At 44.7% G+C, this 22734-nt stretch overlaps 1 protein-coding gene across 10 annotated transcripts in view; it reads left to right on the top strand.

The window, feature by feature from the left end:
* LOC126267989 (uncharacterized) overlaps positions 1-22734 on the top strand; it is a 905571-nt gene that overhangs the window by 674880 nt on the left and 207957 nt on the right. For all 10 annotated transcript variants that reach the window (XR_007549061.1, XR_007549060.1, XM_049973342.1 and 7 more), the window contains exon 15: positions 7587-7696. Coding sequence is in view for 8 of the 10 variants with exons in the window: in XM_049973342.1 (XP_049829299.1) it covers positions 7587-7696 (110 nt within the window). In the remaining 2 variants the exon portion in view is untranslated. The remainder of the gene's footprint in view (positions 1-7586; positions 7697-22734) is intronic.

Raw genomic sequence — 22734 nt, 5'->3', positions numbered from 1 at the left:
AAACCGTACTTTAGTTTGACTTCACCGACTTTAGTGTTAGCTGAAAGATGGGAACATGTTAGTAGATTAAAGGTTAGTCAGATCTTTGAAAAATCCAAAAGCCGGTTTGATCTTCTCCACCCCAGTTCAGTTTAAATCTGTTGCTATATAATTAAAAACTACTGCGAAGATATAGAAAATTTGTCTCACTATGAGCTACCCATACAAACACAGTTTGTATAGACAGATCAAGTAAAGAAAAAGCTCGTACGAAGTTCTCTGTTTACCTGGGAGAATAAAAGTGAAGAAAAGACAGAGAAGATTGCGAAGGAATTTCGTTTATTCGAAGATTGAAACATTTTCGTACACAGACATACACCACTCGATATTTGGATTATGTTCGCTGCACACGGCGTAGGAATGTTATTTTTCTTGATGGCGAGGTGTTTACATTCCCTGAACGCTTCTGATTCTCTTAGGGCTCGTTGCCCCCTGGCCCGCTTCCCCGCGGTGTTTATGTACTGACCCCGTTCCCGCGGTGAGAATCTCCAGGTTGTTGGTAAACCCAGAGGCTAGGTAGGCGCGCTGTTGCTATAGCTCATGACCAACTGCGTAGCTCAACGGCGAGTGCCGATCGCCGTCTGCCCTAGTGTAAACAGATAGAAATAGGATCACCGCCCTACAAACAAACACGCCCTGAGGCTTGTACGAGCTTTACACCATAGAATGGAAACGGCTAAGTAGTGCTTGGTGCAAGCTGTAGTAACTTATCTATTGTAGCTTATGAGATCTTGTCCTTTGCTCTTTAAGAAAACACAGTTTAGGAACTGTCACTTATAACAATAAGTTATTAATTGAAGATATAAAGTGTGTAAATGAGTCCGCAATTATTTTTGGCACTTTATTTCCACAAGTCTGTCCTGATTACGCATATTTCTTACACTTTATTACCGGTTTCGGCATACTTCCATCCTCAGATCTGTTACAAAGATAAATATTGTGTAAGCGGCAGGTTCAATACGTTAACGCTAAATCTAACAAGTTTTATTGAAACATAAAATATAAAATTATAAAATGTTTATAGCCATGTATAGCAGTCATACGTACGATTAAAATATTCTGATCTAAATCATCGTAAAGTTAAACATGTGAGTACGTGGTACTTGCTGGTAATACTCAGATTGTGTCTGGTATTTATACAAGAGACTAATGCCAACAGAGGGCACTTTTAGCCAGAGTGCATATTAAGCCAATGTCGCCAATGTGATGATTAAATTGCGGCATGCACAGTCATTAGTTACTTTAAAAAAAATTAGTTCCAATAGCAAAACGAAACTGATGTGAAATTGGATTTATACTTAAAATACCATAAAAAGTACAAATACTAAGCCGGCCGCGGTGGTCTCGCGGTTCTAGGCGCGCAGTCCGGAACCGCGCGACTGCTACGGTCGCAGGTTCGAATCCTGCCTCGGGCATGGATGTGTGTGATGTCCTTAGGTTAGTTAGGTTTAAGTAGTTCAAAGTTCTAGGGGACTGATGACCTCAGCAGTTGAGTCCCATAGTGCTCAGAGCCATTTGAACCAACCTGACTAGGTAAAACAAACAAGCTAGTATAATTTTTCTTATTTTATTGTTACACTTTTTATACTAGCTTATACAAGTTTTATGTTTTACCTAGTCAGGCTAGTGGCTGTGTTATATTAGTGTATTACTACTTGTACTTTTTATGGTATTTTAAGTATGAATCCACTTCTACGTCAGTTAAATTTTATTGTTAGACGCTCGTTTTGCTATGGGAAGTACTTAAAAAAAGTAACTAATGACTGTGCATGCCGCAATTTAATCATCACATTTGCGACACTGGTTTAATATGCGCTCTAGCTAAAAGTGCCCTCTGTTGGCATTAGTCTCCTGTATAAATACCAGACGCAATCTGAGTATTACCGGTGCGTACCAAGTACTCACATGTTCAACTTTACGACGATTTACAAGAGAATATTTTAATCGTATGTATGTATGCTGTACGTGGCTATAAACATTTTATAATTCTATATTTTTATGTATCACTAAGACTCGTTAGATTTAGAGTTAACTTGTTGAACCTGTCGCTTACTCAATATTTATCTTTGTAACAGATCTGAGAGGTAATAAAATGTAAGAAATCTGCGTGATCAAGACGGACTTATGAAAATAAAGGCCGCGCGGGATTAGCTGCAGCTATGGACGGACTGTGTGGCTGGTCCCGGTGGAGGTTCGGGTCCTCCCTCGGGCATGGGTGAGTGTATTTGCCCTTAGGATAATTTAGGTTAAGTAGTGTGTAAGCTTAGGGACATTTTGAAAATAAAGTATAACAGTAAGTTCCATTAATCTTTCGTACCCCGTTGAAATAGGCCTTAACAAGTCGCACAAATTCCGAAGAAAAATAAATATATTTGCCAGAAAATTGCCGAAGTACTCAAAGGTCCGACGGGGCACGTGAGAGGGCGATATACGCTCCTGGAAATTGAAATAAGAACACCGTGAATTCATTGTCCCAGGAAGGGGAAACTTTATTGACACATTCCTGGGGTCAGATACATCACATGACCACACTGACAGAACCACAGGCACATAGACACAGGCAACAGAGCATGCACAATGTCGGCACTAGTACAGTGTATATCCACCTTTCGCACCCATGCACGCTGCTATTCTTCCATGGAGACGATCGTAGAGATGCTGGATGTAGTCCTGTGGAACGGCTTGCCATGCCATTTCCACCTGGCGCCTCAGTTGGACCAGCGTTCGTGCTGTACGTGCAGACCGCGTGAGACGACGCTTCATCCAGTCCCAAACATGCTCAATGGGGGACAGATCCGGAGATCTTGCTGGCCAGGGTAGTTGACTTACACCTTCTAGAGCACGTTGGGTGGCACGGGATACATGCGGACGTGCATCGTCCTGTTGGAACAGCAAGTTCCCTTGCCGGTCTAGGAATGGTAGAACGATGGGTTCGATGACGGTTTGGATGTACCGTGCACTATTCAGTGTCTCCTCGACGATCGCCAGAGGTGTACGGCCAGTGTAGGAGATCGCTCCCCACACCATGATGCCGGGTGTTGGCCCTGTGTGCCTCGGTCGTATGCAGTCCTGATTGTGGCGCTCACCTGCACGGCGACAAACGCGCATACGACCATCATTGGCACCAAGGCAGAAGCGACTCTCATCGCTGAAGACGACACGTCTCCATTCGTCCCTCCATTCACGCCTGTCGCGACACCACTGGAGGCGGGCTGCACGATGTTAGGGCGTGAGCGGAAGACGGCCTAACGGTGTGCGGGACCGTAGCCCAGCTTCCTGGAGACGGTTGCGAATGGTCCTCGCCGATACCCCAGGAGCAACAGTGTCCCTAATTTGCTGGGAAGTGGCGGTGCGGTCCCCTACGGCACTGCGTAGGATCCTACGGTCTTGGCGTGCATCCGTGCGTCGCTGCGGTCCGGTCCCAGGTCGACGGGCACGTGCACCTTCCGCCGACCACTGGCGACAACATTGATGTACTGTGGAGACCTCACGCCCCACGTGTTGAGCAATTCGGCGGTACGTCCACCCGGCCTCCCGCATGCCCACTATACGCCCTCGCTCAAGGTCCGTCAACTGCACATACGGTTCACGTCCACGCTGTCGTGGCATGCTACCAGTGTTAAAGACTGCGATGGAGCTCCGTATGTCACGGCAAACTGGCTGACACTGACGGCGGCGGTGCACAAATGCTGCGCAGCTAGCGCCATTCGACGGCCAACACCGCGGTTCCTGGTGTGTCCGCTGTGCCGTGCGTGTGATCATTTCTTGTACAGCCCTCTCTCAGTGTTCGGGGCAAGTATGATGGGTCTGACACACCGGTGTCAATGTGTTCTTGTTTCCATTTCCAGGAGTGTAGATAGTTTATGAGAAGGCGATATTTATGAGAAGGCGATAAACAACTAATTATGGCACTGACAAAACTATTGGATATCCTCCTGAGAGACGTCGTGCCAGATACTGTCTAGTTGGCGCTGGCGACCTTGCAGGCCAACTTAGGAATTGGCAAGGACGAAGACAAGCAGTAGAAACTGTCGCCGTGTGCAGCCGGGCGTTATCTTGCTGAAATATAAGTCCAGAGTGGCTTGCCTTGAAGGGCAAGAAAACGGGGCGTAGAATATCGTCGACGCACTGCTGTGCTGTAAGAGAAGGATGAGATCAGTGTTTAACGCCCCTACAACAACGAGGTCGTTAGAGATGGAGCACTAGCTCGGATTAGGGAAGGATGGATAAGGAAATCGGTCGTGCCCTATCGAAGAAACCATCCCATTATTTGTCTTAAGCCATTTAGGGAAATCACGGGAAACCTAAATTGGGATGGCCGATGAACCGTCGTCCTTCCGAATGCGACTCCATTGCACTAACCATTGCGCTAACCCGCTCGGTGTGCTGTAAGAGAGCCCCCGATGACAACCAAAAGTGCCCTGATATGAAATGAAATGCCACCCAGACCATTACTCCTGGTTGTCGTTCCGTATGTCTGGCGACGACAGTCAGGTCGGTATCCCACCGCCGTTCGGGTCGTCTCCAGACGCCTCTTCGGTGCTCAGCGGGACTCAGTTCGAAGCGGGATCCATCACTGAAGACAATTCTACTCCAGTCGCTGAGATTCGAGGCCGAGATACCATTGCAAAAAGGGCTTGTTGGTGTACAGAGGTCAGTGGCAGTCGCCGCGAGAGGCGCTGGGAGCTCAGGCCCCTTCCTGTGTTCTACCTGTTATTGGTCCTTGCGGTCACTGAAGCACCAGTATCAAGTCGGATCGACGATAAATGATGAATCTGGGGCTCGACTGCTCCTCTGATGGCTGTTCGATCCACACGTTCTGTCGTTTCTCTAGGTCGACCGCTTCCATCTTTATGCTGTGATCGGCCATGGTTCACCTATTCCTGGCAACATTTTCGAATAGTGGCGACTTGCCTATTACTCTATCCGGCTTCTTTGAGCCCAACTCCACGCCCTCTCTGGAATGCTGACCTTTTGCTATATTGTTCACGCGCCTATGTGCGAGGCATAGTTGCTGCGTACACCGAATGAAATTCACTAAGACTTCACGCCCTTGTAACGATAGTCCTCTGTTTACTGTCCTTGCCAGCTGTGCGATGAAATCGCGGTGCAGCGTCACACATTCACCCATCGGCCGTCAAAGTTTAGAATTTTGAATTTGCCGTCGATACCTGTACGAATAGCAATTTGAGACCAATTTACATAACTCCTTCGTGTTTTTATTAGTGCGTTATGTTGAAGACAATCGCGGTCTTTCCAAAGGACTTCCCAACTTCGGAATAATATACATATTTATTGATATAACTTACAGGACCGATAGAGGTGTCGTTTTGTAGCAAACAACTTCAATTTTGATTCACGTAGTGCATCAGTACCCCATTTCACTACCAGGAGGTTTCCTCGATAATCGCTTCCCAGGTCGGCGGATTGGCCGTGAATGGCCAGTCGCATGGCAATCTCGCTCCCCAGACTTGACACCACTGGATTTCTTTCTTTGAGATTTCATTAAAGACCGAGTGTATGTTCCTCCCCTACCAAACAATTTTGCCGACCTGGAAAATCGAATCTACGCTGCCTTTGAACAAGTTACTCTGAACCAAAATGGAACTTGACACTATTATTTAAAACTCGTAGCTGTTTTGCCACAAAATGACACATCTACCGATTCTGTAAGTTATGTCAATAAATTTACATATCATTCCAAAGCTGTGAAGCCGCTTTGACACCCTGTGTGTATAAAACAGTGCCGCTACCGAGTGTATAGAAGAGTTCTTTTCACGTTTTCATTCAATGTATTGTCTCAGTGTGATACTGTGAACGTAATCCAAATAAGTACTTGGTACAACCAACGTCATTCACTCAGTTCCAGCTTTTTTTATTGACTAAGTAAAAACATAAATGAAGGTAACCACTTTATACACTTAAGAAGTACAGGGTTGTTCGTAAGTGCCTCCGAGATTTCAGAAGACGACTGGGCAGAAACTACAATATGTCTCGAAAACAGCTGCACGTCAGTTGAAAGAGAATATCCCCAAGTTTTTAATTCACCTGTTGCACATCGTTTGTGATGCAGGAAACGTCAGTACGAAAGTCAAACTCTTGCCGTACGCGGTCCAACACATTATGATCGATATGGCCTTGCAACTTTTCCAAATTAAGTGGCAGTTTGGGCAGGGGCATACTATGTGTAACATAATCCCATGAAAAGAAATCACATAGAGCTAAATCACGTTACAATGAGGGCCACCGAAGAAGAGGGGTTTCGTGATGTTAAGCATGTCCAATACCGTACTGAGGCACTTCTGCTCCACCGAGCAGCGCCTTATTGTGAATGAAGTTCCCACTGTCTTGTTAAAAATGTAGCCTAAGCCATTACTGCAGCATAATGAGTTGCATGCAACCTGTCAAAGTTTTCTTTGCAAAGAAAAGTAGTACATAAACTTCCGAAGAGGACAAGGCAGAAAATATGTTAACTTTAGGTGAATCGCGAATGTGTTCCACTGTCTGGTGTCGATGTTCTGTGCACCAAACCCACAAGTTGTGACGATTCATCTTTCTGCACGTGTGAAACGTGGCCGCTGAAAACCAACTTACATGAGAAACCATCTTTCCCCAGAAACCGCTTTAAGTCATCTCAAAAATCAGAACAAAGTTCATTGTCCCGAGTAAAAATGGCTCTGAGCGCTATGGGACTCAACTGCTGTGGTCATCAGTCCCCTAGAACTTAGAACTACTTAAACCTAACTACATCACACACATCCATGCCCGAGGCAGGATTCGAACCTGCGACCGTAGCAGTCGCACGGTTCCGGACGGCGCGCCTAGAACCGCGAGACCACCGCGGCCGGCTGTCCCGAGTAGTCAGAGCAAGTAACAATTGTAGCGGGGACGGTTTTACACTCAGACATTTGCGTAAAATGCGCCGCACAGTATACTGCGGTATCTGCAGTTTTCTGCCCGCACGTGCTGTAGAGTTTTTCAAGGTCGTGGCAAATGATTGCGCCACACTTACGATCCCGTCGAGCTTTTTTTCTTTGCACCACATAAGCAGCCAGTTTCACTAAATGTGTTGTATCTCCCAGGGATTGTTTCGTCTGTTGGAACCTTAACCGGATATTTGGTGCTAAACCGTCACTGAACCGCTACAATTGACTAACGTTTAGGGATTCGAGGACATAAAACGAACCCATCCCTCTCTTATACGTCATGCTCTGACACGCCTCCCACCTAGTGTGCGTTCCTCAACAACGCCACGATGTGTGTTACGAATTTAAATTTGGAGTGATGTTCTATCCACTTGTATGTGTCATTTTTCTGTACGTCTTGCAGCTTTTCTTCTTATATAGGGCTGCATTCCACAGTGCCTCTCTCACCCAGGCGTGACGTACCTGGTAGATCACACTTTGTACTTTACCGCGTCGGGGAATTGGACCTCTTACACATGCAGTCCTCTGTCGAATGCGTTGATGTTCGAGTGGTGTGTGAAATGCACTGTACTCAGCATTTCCTTAGACAGTTGGCAATAACGCTCGCCTTTTCTGTTCCAGCTCGATGATGCGGCGCTGCAGCTGTACAAAGATGGCGACTACGGGGCATACCTGGACCTGGACGCATCCATCAACGAGCAGCAGGACGAGTTCGAAAACTTCCACAAGAAGTAAGTACCAGCAAACTAACTGATCGTCGTTACAGAAAACGGCGGCCGCATGCACGTCACTGAGCGAGGTAGAGCAGTGTGTGTTAAAAATACTGGATTCCATTTTGGGAAGATTTGAGTTTAAATCCCTTTTCCAATATTCACATTAAGGTTTCTGTGGTTTCCCTGAACCGATTGAGTTCAGTACCGATATGGTCCCTTTGAAAACTACTCGCCAATCCCGCTTTTGCTCTGGCTTTAAGGACCTCATAGTCGATGGAAAGTCAGACCCGAATTTTCCTTTGTTCACACATGTCCTACATTTTAGAACGGTCATCTGAAAATTACCTGAAATGTCTGGACAGTATTGGTCACTCGATATATGCGTGTTCAAAGACATCATTTTTTCCGGGTTTCGAAAATACGGTGGCAGCAACAATGCGCAAGCTTTGTTGAAGTGATTTAAAGAAACAAAGAAAGAGAACATTCATGTGGCTGTAAAAGCGTGCCGTGTATCCTCAACTTCAGACAGACGTCAAGTGGACAGTTGTCTGATGAAAGATAACGTCCTTAGAAGTGTGTCTGTGGCATCAGACATTACTACACCCTGGATTCATAGTGTAGCATTTGCCAAATAAAATTTGATCCAAATAGATACACTGAATTCGAGTTGTCCATTATGTTGATGGTGAGGTCAGATAGGAGAAGATAATTACTGAGTTAGCCATACTTATCTGTCGTCCTGTAATGTTGCATCTGGCCAACGAGTAGGACTGTTTAGCAAGTACTTTAGCTCTAGATCTAAGCTTTCTACGGAACAGCTGCCTTACCCTTGGCCACTGTCCGCAATGAATTAATCTTTTATGGCATCTTAGCAACGATACTCGTTAGGATTTTTAATAGAGCACTTCAGAAAAATTAATAAAGAATACAAAGTTATGATCTCTTAAGTTGTAGTCGATGGGTACAGTTAACAACGATGTAACTGAACAGCTATCACATTTTAAATATGTGTCATACGAGTAATAAAAGTGATATAGCTGAAGAGCTGCATGAATTTCCAGCAATATGTGGAATATTATCAAGAACACTTAATTATTAAACCCGAAAGAATGCAATGACAAAATTTATTAAACTGTGGAGTTGCTTTTACTGTAGTGTGAAAACGAGATCTGGGTCAGTTACAAGAAACAAAAGTAAACTGGAAGCAACAGAGGTCGGAAAATTGATAAGAAAGAACGGCTGCATAAGAAGAGATCCAATTGGAAACGAAATCGTTTGTGACGGACTAAATGTAAACTGCTCAAATCTTGTTTTGCTACTCCCTCATGAATTGCACAGTCTGCTTTTTTTTTTTTTTTTTTAAAAAAAAATCGTAAACGTCTTTCTCGATAAATTTGTTGACCTCAGGAAATCGCTGCATACAGCCTCCTGTGTAACGGAGGTGATAGTAAACCTGCATTCTCAGTGTAGATTTCGCCGTTTCTACAGCCGCGAACGAGACAATGCGAATTGCATAATGCGAATGTCTGTCAACATATCTCGAAAGACCATCAAGCTCTAAGCTTGCGCACTAGGCCGCTGAACTGCCAGTCGGTGAAGTTGCTGGCGTACGTCAGAGCGACATCATTCGAAGATTCAGCCTCTGTTGGCAGGCACAAAACAATGAAAATCTGCTTCATGTGTATTCAACACCACTATTTGATGACGGCTGTCTGGCAATTGTGGCTCTTAGGTACCCCCTTTTTGGAGGCTAATGGGAGTGCTGTGATTCTTGAGCTTTTCTGGGCTTATTTGATGACAGAGCAGGCCACGTGTTTACTGCTGGTCCTCGGCACCCTAAAGGCTCACGAACTGGCCTTCATATTCTCCACCTACCCCAGCATTCCGTATGCCGCCTGCACTAGCAGAAACGAAGCTACTACGAGTGTAATGTTGAGGATTGCGTACAGTGGCAATCTAGGTGACAATTTTACCTCAGTGCTGTAACGGCTTCCTTCCTATCCTGTGCTGTTCCACGAGTATCACAAGTCTGAGAACACTTCGCTCCTACTCGACGATTCATTCTGTGGCAAAAAAAAGCGTGCTAATTTTTGTATTCGTTTGGTAATGACAGTTTGCATGTTTGGGCTGGTATCTAATACCGAATTGTGTAACTTATCATTCTTTCCTCTAAGTTTTTCGAAGACTGTTGTAAATTGATTTTAATAATTAATTACCAATTATAAAATAGACTTCATCCTAGCGTGTTGTAGTCTTGTGCGTATGTCAATGTAACATTCTCTGAATAGAGATTAGTTACTAAAGTAAAATTATAGCCGTCTTCCAGATGGTATATTACATTCAGGGCGTTTCCATTAGAGCGTGCAAAAATTTAACTGGACGTAGAAGGTGTTCACTGAACAATATGAGGTAGGGAACGTAGAGTCGAAGAAGACAGCTTAGAAGATAATAGGAATAAATCACATTGCTGTGTACCTTTTTATTTACATTAATTGCAGTTAACTTCAAATACCATCATTGACTCTGTGAACGTCCCATTTGTACTGTATCTTACAAAATGTGCTGAAACTGACGGCCGTACACTTCTATGCAAGCATAACATCGGTGAACAAAATTCTGACGCACGGAGCCAAGGATACGTTACAGCTTTGAGGTGTTTGCGGACATCAACAATGAAGTTAGGCGGTGGACGGTCATGTTGCATTCGCCTCTTTTCACGCACAGCCAAAGATACGTTGTCCAACAACTCCGGTATAATTCTTTCCACGAACCTCAAGTAGAGGTGGCCATTTAGAAGGCCAGGTAGAAGATATGGCCCAATGAGATTGTTGCCTACAATGCTGGCCCAGATATTCGCAGCAAAACGCACGTGATGGTGTAACTCTACTACAGCGAGGGTTTCTCTCATCCCACATGTGGCTATTCCTGTTGTTCGAAATACCATCCCGATCAAATGAAGCCTCGTCAGTAAACAGCACGATTTGGAGGAAATATGATCGATTAATCCATTGTTGGAAGCAGCCACGGACACAGTGCAAGCCTTCGTGCATAGTGAGTCATAAGCATTGCAAGGATTCGTTGTGGGTGATATGGGTGTAATTGTTGTTCGTGGAGTACTCGCCAATCGCTAGTATGTGCAACGCCCATTTCGCGTGCAATGCGACGAGTACTTGTAGTGAGGTCTGCTGTCAAAAGTTCCAGCACGTCCTCTCCCTAATCATGTGTGAGAGTAGTCCTCATGTTTCGAGGTTCCTCGTTTCTTCTTTCCAATGAACCAGTCTCCCGCATTCGTCGATCGAGAGAAATAAACACTCGTCGTGGCGGATGATGCCTGTAAGGAAATCGTTACCTGCACAGTCTTTCAGCAGCGAGAGCAACGTTCTTCCCCCCACACACGGTGCATGTCAGTGAGTTCTGCGAAAACTTAGCGGTACTGCTCCATCTTGTACTGTACGTCTCTGAATATCTCCGAGTAATGAATCGGTCTATCGTTGATTCACAGCATGATACAACAGAGCCACCTTATGGACACCTGCGTCATGACTTTCTAGTAACTGGGCTCGTTGTCCTTGTTCCCCTGCAAAAAAAAAAAGAATGTACATGTAAACAAACAGCACAGTACGTGTAAACTCCGGCTAGCCGCGCGGTGTAACGTGCTGCTTCCCGAGTGGGAAGGCGTGCCGGTCCCCGGCACGAATCCGCCCGGCGGATTTGGCTCCGGTGTGCCGGCCAGCCTGTGGATGGTTTTTAAGGCGGTTTTAAATCTGACTCGGCGAATGTGGGCTGGTTCCCCGTACTCCGCCTCAGTTACACTATGTCGGCGATTGCTGCGCAAACACTGTCTCCACGTACGCGTACACCATAATTACTCTACCACGCAAACATTTGGAGTTACACTCGTCTGGTATGAGACGTTCTGGGGAGGGAGGGGGGGGGGGGCGGCCCACTTGGGGCAGAGCCGCAGAATAACCCTGGGTTCGGTGTTGGGCGGGGGTGGGGTAGGTGGACTGCTGTGGCTTGTGGGGTTGCGATCCACTAAGGGCTACGGCGGGACGAAATCTCTCAATCGTTTCTAGGTCCCCAGTTCAATACACATAAACCTACACACGTGTAAACTTGCACGCATGTTAGTTGTAGATAAGGTGGAAAACAGTAATTCTAGACAAAGTGGTAGAAAAGTTTACTTCCATATCTCCTTAGGCTGGCTTCTCCGATCCCAGTTTCCCTGCCTCAAATTGTTCAATAGAGCATTCTCTCTGTCCTGTTACATGCTTGCACGCTCTTACGGAAACATCCTGTATACAAAACACACACGCCGCGCGGGATTAGCCGAGCGGTCTGGGGCGGTGCAGTCATGGACTGTGCGGCTGGTCTCGGCGGAGGTTCGAATCCTCCCTTGGGCATGGGTGTGTGTGTTTGTCCTTAGGATAATTTAGGTTAAGTAGTGTGTAAGCTTAGGGACTGATGGCCATAGCAGTTAAGTCCCATAAGATTTCACACACATTTGAACCTTTTAAACATACACACACACCAGGAACATATTCGCTGTTAACCAGTCAGTCATTGTATTGTTAAATAATAATCGTGATGCCCTACGATTGCATAAGAAGCGGCAGCTCCGCGAGTCCTTGCTTATATACTGGTGTGCCAAACTTAAAGATGAAGGTAAGGAAACTTGTAACGTACATAGAAGGAACGGCTACAGTATAGTACTGAAGGTAACTGAAAAAAATACGTACTGAGACGAACAGATACGACACTAGTATGAAGGCTTTCACGACCGGATGACATATCATCTGGTAAACCTTCCGGCATGTAAGGTCGTGGTCCATGGAACTCTTCAGCTCCTAACGTTTCGTCCAGAGCTGCGCTGGACATCTGTTTCTCCTCCGGTGAGTCTTGCCGACAGTCGGCAAGACCCACCGGAGGAGAAACAGATGTCCAGCACGGCTCTGGACGAAACGTTAGGAGCTAAAGAGTTTCATGGACCACGACCTTACATCCCGGAAGGTTTAGCAGAAGAGATATGACACTATTCAAAATGGTTCAAATGGCTCTGAGCACTATGCGACTTAACTTCTGAGGTCATCAGTCCCCTAGAGCGTGGAACTACTTAAACCTAACCAACCTAAGGACATCACACACATCCATGCCGAGGCAGGATTCGAACCTGCGACCGTAGCGATCGCTCGGCTCCAGACTGCAGCGCCTAGAACCGCACGGACACTCCCGCCGGCACACTTTTATTCGAAGACAATAATTACTGTGGAGTTACCAAAGATTCATGATGGTCTCCTGTACATTACAAAAAGCGGGACATGGTTCTTAATAGACTGTGTGATTAGCACGGATCGTACTGCATGCTCCGCAACGTGCTCCCATCCGGGTCACGAGTTGGTAAGGAGTAAGGCGTTCCATTCCTACACCACCTACCCAAGGCATCCCATACGTGCTGGATGGAATGTAAGGTGAGGAAACGGGCCGGCCAGTACTTTCGCTGAATATCCACTTGTTCGATGAGCTCCTGGACCTTCACTTTTCGATGGGGTCGCGCACTGTCATTCATAAAGGTGTAGTCACGGATGAATGCACCCCTGGAAAGACGCACATGTGTAAGGAGTACAGTGTCACAATAACTTTGTCTGGAAAGACTGGGAAATCAGTATGCCCGTGCAACACTATGCCTGCCCACCCCACAGCACTTGGACCACCAAAACGATCACGTACGACATTGCTGGACATACCTTCATATGGCGAGAGGTGGGAAAAAGTACTAAATCCACGAACATAGGTGGACATAATCGTTTTGGTTATAGAGGTGTTCTGGTGTTGGGAGGCATAATGTCGGGTGGGCGTATTGACCTCTAAATCTTTGGACACGGTAGCTCTGTGTCATTGTCATTGTGTTACTGTTCTCCTTCCTCATGGTCGTCAATTCAGAAGTACAGTCGATCGTGACTTTCTATTAATTTAAACTTTTCCGTGAGGATAACGGAAAACAAGACTTTTGGGAACGTTATGCAAAACCCAGTCATGTGTACAGTTCTATCTAAACGTAGCACAGTGGCACAAGACCATCCAAACAAAACGATTTAATTTTTAATCTTGTGCCAACTAAAATTAATAATATTTTGGGGTAAAGTGACATAAAAGTCAATTTTACATTATGTCAGTGCAAGAACAATGGGTTTTTAATCAATGACGATTATGGGTCAAATCTCGTATGGCTTTTGTAGGCGAATTTCAGGCTGTTTCCCGACTTCATAGACCACAAGTGTCGGATATCAAATTGTTCGCCTCAGCTTCGCCTACGCCACTGTGGTACGTTTAAACGGTTCTCATATGCAGCGTGTGTACATATTTTCCCATTGGCATGGGAATTCGTACACGCCGCCCATACGAAGTCAGAGATCATCCTTGACGCTTCCTGATAGTTCCATCGTTTTAGGCAACTGCCACATCTCGGCCACCTAATGGATAGCATGCGAAAGAGCATTTAAGCATGTCACAGTCTACATGATGGAACACAACGTGTTGAATGTTACCCGGCGGCACAGATTGATTTCGCAGATGTGCAAACATGTGTTCTTTCCAATGAAGCCGCTGTGGTCGAGTGGTTATAGGCGCTTCAGTCTGGAACCACGTGGCTGCTACGGTCGCAGGTTCGAATCCTGCCTCAGGGAGGGATGTATGTTATGTCCTTAGGTTAGTTAGGTTTAAGTAGTTCTAAGTCTAGTGGACTGATGACCTTAGATGTTAAGTCCCATAGTGCTTAGAGCCATTTGAATCATTTCCAATAAACTGCCTTTATTGTAATTATTGTTTCTATTTCACAAATGATTTTTTTCGATTTCGTTAAGTTATTCTTCCCTCCTTTGATCCCTTTGAATGTAATCCCACACACTTTACATTTTACTAATTGTATAATATAAGGGGCATTCAAATGAAAGTCGGTTACTAGTGTAAAGTAACGGTAACGATTTTATTAACTCAAAAATGTAGTTATACGCAGTAGACATACTCAAAAACAGTTGCCAAAACTGTTGCTACATTTATCCCCATCAACACTAGCCGGTCGATTCCATCCTTGAAGAAGCCAGTAGGGTGCTGTCGGATTCAGACCTGGATCCAGTCACACACTTTGTCGTCCGTTGCGAATCGATGTCGGCGAGTAGCCTGTTTTAGAGATCCAAACACATGAGTCACACGGTTAAAGGTCGTGACTGTACAGTGGATGAGCCTGTCCAGAACGAGCATCGTCTGCCAGTGACTCGCGCTCCTCAAGGAATCGTTTGCGCCATTCTGCAACACTTGAACGACTCAAACTGTACTCACCGTACACAGGCTTCATCCGTCGATACATTTCACGGCCTCCAACTCCCTCCGCAGCCAAAAATCGAAACACTCCGAAAACTTGTGTGCCCACCTTCTCTTCGGTGTGAAACTACACTGACGCTATGCAACATCAAACCGTGTGCATGCGTCAGTCTCTCTACCAATAGATGGCGCCACCATACCCGCAGTTACGTGGTGCCACCTTACGTATAAGGCAAGGTAGAAGCAACTGACCAGGTATCATTTGAAAGAACCTCATACAAGGTAATTGCGAACAGGAGTAGCAATGAGAGAGTATCAGAGTAAATACTGACATACAATTCCAGAAGAAAGAGAAAGAAGTAAAGAGCTGCGTGGCGTTGTTGGCTGGCAGACCGTCTACTGGGGCAGAGTTTTGTTCCTCAGTGCATAACATCTACTTTCCACTCTGTGCGTGAGTTGTGTCTGTTGAGTGTAGTTGACTGCAATGGAAGTATACGTACAGTGGGATGTGTTGTTTGTATGGTTATTAGATAAGGGAGAGAGTGAATACAGTACCAGCACACCCTCACTCTACGAGATACTGTGAAGATTGTTTTAATTTAATCCAGCATACTCTTGAACAGTTCGATAATCGAGAAGATTACGCCGTCACCTGCCCTGTTTGTCAACCAAATATTGGAGGTAAACATTTCTTCCGCCTCCAAGATTCTAACCGGCTACCTCCCGAGTCGAGCGTCACGGCACAAACGAAATAGTAAACTTTTGTGAAAACGGAACAAATAGATGCTCAGCCCTTCTAGCCTGTGCAAGACAGCGATGGCAACTTCTGATAACCCAATAGTCACCAATCCCATTAGTCACAGAGCCAAATATCAACAGAACAACGATTGAAATATCCTTTGGAAGCCAATTTTTTTAAAACTTAAACTGTGTAGGTAGGTACGCCGTTACTAACTTAATTAGGGAACTCCTAAACTGATTTTGCCAGAAACATCTGCAATGTGAGGTGCGTTCACTGGGGTCGATCCCTTCCAACTATGCCATCCACACTCGTCTGGTGTACTTGTATCATCTTCCTCAACATTCCTTTCTGAATACTCGACAGTACATGCTCTTTCAGTCCGCACTGCTCCGTAAAATTAACTTAAGCACTTCACTTAAGGCTTAGGTACGCTGTTTATACGTTGAATGAAACTTGACATCATACTTAATAACGGTCTTATTTATTGATGACATTAAACTGTAACGTAGCCTTAAAATTAAATCATCGCAATGACTGACAAACACTGATGTGAACAATGGCCTTGATGCCCTACAAAGTTTCGGTAACTCAACTTTGTATGTTGCTTTTAATTTTAGGCACGATTCCAGGTTCTCATCAAGAAGACGATGTGTCGATTTACTCTTGATAAAGTTGACGCTTGAAAATTATTTTTCGCATAAATATGCAGACATGAATAAGGAAAGAAGGGCAGACCCTTTTTAAGCTGGTTCTATAAATCAGGAATACTATTCCAGGTGTTAAAAATAGACATATCTCCCTTCTACAGATCTTTCAAAGCAGACCACTTGGGCTGTGAAGTAAGTTCACATTTGAAACCTCCTGGCAGATTAAAACTGTGTGCCGGACCGAGTCTCGAATTCGGGACCTTTGCCTTTCGCGAGCGAATGCTCTAATTTCGTTCTGGAAGTTCACATTTGTTTTTTTCCAGTATTTCAATATCAGCACAGAGACTTTAAAATTTCGAGCTTCATAATTCTTTTAGTATTTCATATGTTACAGTAGCATTAAGGGTTTTGCTTTTTCTAACTTCCTCAAACCTGCAGAGGAAACCTTCCTACATATTTAAAAGTGTTTTGAAATCGCAAATGTCAATGTCAGAATAATTTTCTTGGAATTGTTTCAACAGGTTTCGAAAGTGAATCAAAGGTTTTTTCAAAATATAGAGCAAAAAGAGATAACTTATTTTCGAATAAAATAACTTCTAACATCGAAATAGTCTGTCCTTTCCCCTGTAGAGTATAAGTAAGCTCTTTTAGATGAGACGTAACGTTTTCCATGCAATAATTTTTTTGATACACTGATGGTTGGTTAATACCGGATAGTGAAAACTATTCACAAGTAGTTCTTTAGTTTATGTTCATAAGGAACCGCAGCGTTTTCACTTAGCCAGACAGCGTATCTTGCAGTGCAGCAGATCTGCGCACTCACTCTCCGTTTCAACTAAAATTTCTTGGAATTGTCGATGATGCTTCAGCACTGTAGATGCACGCCCACACGCCGTATTTCGTGGAAAAGCAGCCGCAGGCAGAGGGCCGGAAGAGCCGCATGCAGCTCTCCGCGAGCCGCGGTTTGCCGACAACTGTTCTAAACTGCTTATTTAAGAGAGGATTGGAAGGAAAGATTTGAGAGTAAAAGCGCATACTGACATAACGCTGCACAAGCGACACTGTCGGTTTTTGTACGCAGCCTGGCAACTCATTTATCCTAAACGTTCATTTTTAGACCGTCAGCTGGAAAGTGGACGTGGAAATATTTTGAGGACCCTAATAATGGAAGAGTGCCAGCTGGAGTTGCTGGCGTTGGCTCGTGGTATGTGAACATGTGTTTACTTCGTCCCTGTAGGTAAACTGCCGCTGCGTGAAAACTAGCATTTTCGCAAACATCCTCCTGACACTAACGTTTCTGTCTCACCGTTAAGTCAAACACGTCTCTGGTCGAACGGCACGTAACTTCTATAGGTTGCTGCAGGTCTGCTGCTCTGCACTGCAATGACGATTTGTTTGGTGCAAGAAGTCGGAAAGTTACAGACACTACAGTAGTAGTTGGTATGTACCACGGGGGATGTTAGAGAGCGTATATACGGAGAGGTAGAGAGAGAGAGAGAGAGAAAGAGAGAGAGAGAGAGAGAGAGAGAGAGACGTGATTGGCTGATCAGCTACGATGCCACGTTTGTCCGCGTTTCTTCTTCGATTCGTATGTTCGCAGTGCCTTCCGGAGTAGGGACATTGTTTTGTAGACTTGTGCAAAAGACTGCAAAGTATCTGAGTTACTTTCGGATTTATTAACACTCTGTGCTTGTTTGCACTTCGGTCAGACAATAATGCATTTGAGCGTAAATACGAGCTTTTATGCGACATCGGGACGCTATAGACTACCTCCCTTCGATTTTCTTTATAGTATATATAACAGCACTGTAGTGTCTGTGGACGACTTTCCGACTTCTTCTTCCACCAAATGGTGACTGCTGCCTTACTTTGCCTGCAGTTCTGAGCAGCAGACCTGTAACAACCTAAAGCAATACAATTCAATTCAAAAATAGAAAAACTCGAAAAAATCGCGTTTGAAGATCCGATTATTTCCAGGGACTCTTTAAGTACAATACATATCGCGATTATTTATTTAGACATTGTGTACCGTCAAATTTTAATAATCAAAGTGTCCATGGTTCAAATCTCGCTGGTGGCAAGATTTTTTGCTTTTATTTAAATTCTATTTTTATTGTCAAATGGAAATGATAATAAGTATTGACTCATAATAAAATCCAATAAAACATCATTTTATTTTCAATTACTGACCGTATTAAATAAATTAAAATTTGATACAGGCATGTGAAAAGACTATTGTTAAATGAAAAACTTATATACGTCAGTAATATTGGTGGATTTTGTAAGCTCGTATTCCCATGGAACGAGGAGAGAAGAAATCTTTGGGTGTTTGCAGTAAACAGAGGAGATAGAAAACACACTGCAAACAAATACATATGCAGTTGAGTAACAGATCTTTCCCAAGATACTGAGCTACCTTTTGAATAGAAGAATCTGTCAAATGACTCCTGTGAGGCATTTCTGTCACGATAACTGTCTGCGCCTTTACTTTACTCACTTTGACTCTCACAGTTCTAGGTGTCTGTTTTAGTTTCTTCCTGCTAACATCATTCGCTCTACCAAATATTGCAATGTACTGTTTTTTTGGTGCACTGTAAGTCTTTAAAATTTCGTACATACTACCACCAGGCTTTACGAAACCTATTTACGCCAGTCGTTGCTGGTATCATAATGTTTCAGCCCTGTTATGAGACATAACACAACGCTATGTCTCGGTTTTGGTATTATCGCGGACTGTTGGCGCTGATGAATTGGGAGCATATTTTGTTCCGCATTTCTGTTTGGTTGCTGTTGCACTGTTTACTGGAAATAAACGTCCATTTGAAGATATTATGCTTAACAAATCACCTTAACGATACTTTATAATCTTGTGATGTACCACTCATGCAGATTTACTCTAAATTAAGACAAAACTTTTGTGGTATATATACAGTTTGCCTGTCATATTTGTTATTTCATTTTGTTGTTGTCTTATAATGCTGTATGGCAGAACAGAAGGGCCTGTTATTTGTAAAGTTGCCCATGAAAGGCACTCAGCCTAAATTCGTGAGTGATTCTGCAAAAGCGTCGTACTATTACACTGTGCCGGCCGCGGTGGTCTCGCGGTTAAGGCGCTCAATCCGGAACCGCGTGACTGCTACGGTCGCAGGTTCGAATCCTGCCTCGGGCATGGATGTGTGTGAAGTCCTTAGGTTAGTTAGGTTTAAGTAGTTCTAAGTTCTAGGGGACTGATGACCATAGATGTTAAGTCCCATAGTGCTCAGAGCCATTTGTACCATTTTGTATTACATTGCGTTACACCTTTAAACACTTGTAGATCGCCTGAAACGGACGACTGTTTACAATTTTATCTTATTTGATGTAATGTCTGTCTCATTTTCAACTTTTTCACTTGATATGAAAAACAACTCTTATAACATGCAAATGTTCTTTTTAGTGCATTGATTTGTCTTCTGAAGACGCTTCAAAGCAGAATTATGCAGATGCTTAAATAGTTCATATATTCACTGCATGAATTCTAAGCGTCAATAGCGCTAGTGAGATAGAAAAGCATCCAGCAGCTGAAAAAACGTTTGAATGCGATGTTTTCGTAATTTTGAACTTGCATTTTTTCCCTTAGCGACAGGTGTATAGCAGCGGCCTTCGCTGTTGTCCTTTGGTACGTTCCAATGCAGCAGGGACGAAACGTGGCTGCCGTAGCGACGCTGGCTAATCTCTCCCTGTATATGTTTTAGGGAGTGTAACAGGACCGTTACTGTTCATACTGTATATTAATGATGTAGCGGATAGTGTTTAGTTGCTGTCTCATGCTTTTATCAGATGAGGGAGTTATCTACTAGGAAATTCTGTCCAGCAAGTGTGACACTCACTTTCAGTTAGATCGCCACAAAAAATGAGACTGGTGCAGATTGGAAATTAGCTCCCGACAGCTCCGGAAACTTAAAATGTGGTCTCCTTTAATTATGCAATTAATGAGTCATAATTAGTCAGTCAAATCATACATAAATTTCGGAGTAAGAACATGTAGAGTGGTGAAGCGGAAGGACCACATTGGATGAGTTTCAGTTAAAACAAATGAAAGTCCACAATACGGAGAAACTGCAAATTGTCTACAAAACATATTGCGGAGAAAGCATTTATACGGTTGATACTTGAATATTGCATCAGCCTTATGTAGGCTTGTTTGACTGGCGACAGAGCGCAAGAGTAATGCTGACTAAAATATTACCCGGCAGACAGTCGTACACCCTGCGAGAACCTGCTGTGACAACTTGGAGAACCGTCTTTCGTGACAAATAATACGGAGATGCTTCAGCGCTCTCGGCATCTATCATGTGGCGATGGCGCGGGTAAAATAACACAAATAACTGCTCGCACAGAGACGTACAAGCAGTCGTTCTTCCCACTCTGTGCCACGCAGCTGGCAGAGTGCAGACGTCGATGCGGAAAGCGGCCGCATCCACATTTTTTCCGAGAGGTGGCTGCGGGATGTTGGCCGGCAGGTGACGTCAGACGCGGCAAACAGGATTGGGAAGCTCCGCAGAGGAGCCGCTGCCATGTCACAGGCGTCGGCGGCCCTAAAGCGATTTGCCGCCACATCCGTAGCCGGCTGCGCAGATGGCGTTCCGACCTGGTTCCGCTCTCTCACCTTTTCTTGACCGGACGACTCCCTGTACACTATCTGATCAACAATATCCGGACGCCCCTACGTAATACACGGAACTGACTACTGGATGTTACGAGAGTACCCGCCAGTAGGAGGCAGGCAGTATTGTGTTTGAAAATTATATGCCAGTGGTTCGTAACTGACAGACTACTTGTGTACCAAACCCTTTCGCTAGTAATGTGAAAGCAAATACTTTTAAATTCCGATTACCGTGTCTGATCTATAATTGAGTTTACTACTCTACTTTTAAGCACGAACTTTCATGTGCAAATTACACTACTGGCCAGTAAAACTGCAACACAAAGAAGAAATGCAGATGATAAACGGGTATTCGTTGGACTAATATATTATACTAGAACTGACATGTGATTACATTTTCACGTAATTTGGGTGCATAGATCCTGAGAAATCAGTACCCAGAACAACCACCTCTGGCCGTAAAAACGGCCTTGGTACGCCTGGGTATTGAGTCAAACAGAGCTTGGATGATGTGTACAGGTACAGCTGCCCATGCAGCCTCAACACAATACCACAGTTCATCAAGAGTAGTGACTGACGTATTGTGACGAGCCAGTTGCTCGGCCACCATTGATCATATGTTTCCAATTGGTGAGAGATCTGGAGAATGTGCTGGCCAGGGCATCAGTCGAACATTTTCTGTATCCAGAAAGGCCCATACAGGACCTGCAACATGCGGTCGTGCATTATCCTGCTGAAATGTAGGGTTTTGCAGGGATCGAATGAAGGGTAGAGCCACGCTTCGTTAACACATCTGGAATGTAACGTCCACTACTCAAAGTGCCGCCAGTGCGAACAACAGGTGACCGAGACGTGTAATCAATGGCATCCCATACCATCACGCCGGGTGATACGCCAGTATGGCGATGACGAATACACGCTTCCAATGTGCGTTCACCGCGATATCGCCAACACGGATGCGACCATCATGATGCTGTAAACAGAACCTGGATTTTGCCATTCGTGCACCCAGGTTCGTCGTTGAGTACGCCATCGCAGGTGCTCCTGTCTGTGATGTAGCGTCAAGGGTAACCGCAGCCATGGTCTCCGTGCTGATAGTCCATGCTGCTGCAAACGTCGTCGAACTGTTCGTGCAGATGGTTGTTGTCTTGCAAACGTCCCCATCTGCTGACTCAGAGATCGAGACGTGGCCGCACGATCCGTTACAGCCATGCGGATAAGATGCCTCTCATCTCGACTGTTAGTGATACGAGGCCGTTGGAATTCAGCACGGCGTTCCGTATTACCCTCCTGAATCCACCGATTCCATATTCTGCTAACAGTCATTGGATCTCGACCAACGCTAGCAGCAATCTCGCGATACCGTAAACCGCAATCGCGGTAAGCTATAATCCGACCTTTATCAAAGTCGGGAACGTGATGGTACGCATTCCTCCTCCTTACACGAGGCATGACAACAACGTTTCACCAGACAACGCCGCTCAACTGCTGTTTGTTATGAGAAATCGGTTGGAAACCTTTCTCATGTCAGCACGTTGTAGGTGTCGCCACCGGCGCCAACCTTGTGTGAATGCTCTGAATAGCTAATCATCCTTCCTGTCGGTTAAATTTCGTGTCTGTAGCACATCATCTTCGTGGTGTAGCACTTTTAATGGCCAGTAGACTACTTTATCCATGTGTGATTTCAATCAATTTGAAACGCATC

This window comes from Schistocerca gregaria, chromosome 4 (assembly GCF_023897955.1).
Source record: "Schistocerca gregaria isolate iqSchGreg1 chromosome 4, iqSchGreg1.2, whole genome shotgun sequence".
NCBI classification, from domain to species: domain Eukaryota; kingdom Metazoa; phylum Arthropoda; class Insecta; order Orthoptera; family Acrididae; genus Schistocerca; species Schistocerca gregaria.
Note: the sequence above shows the minus strand (reverse complement) of the source record. Positions and strands in the feature narration are given on the sequence as shown.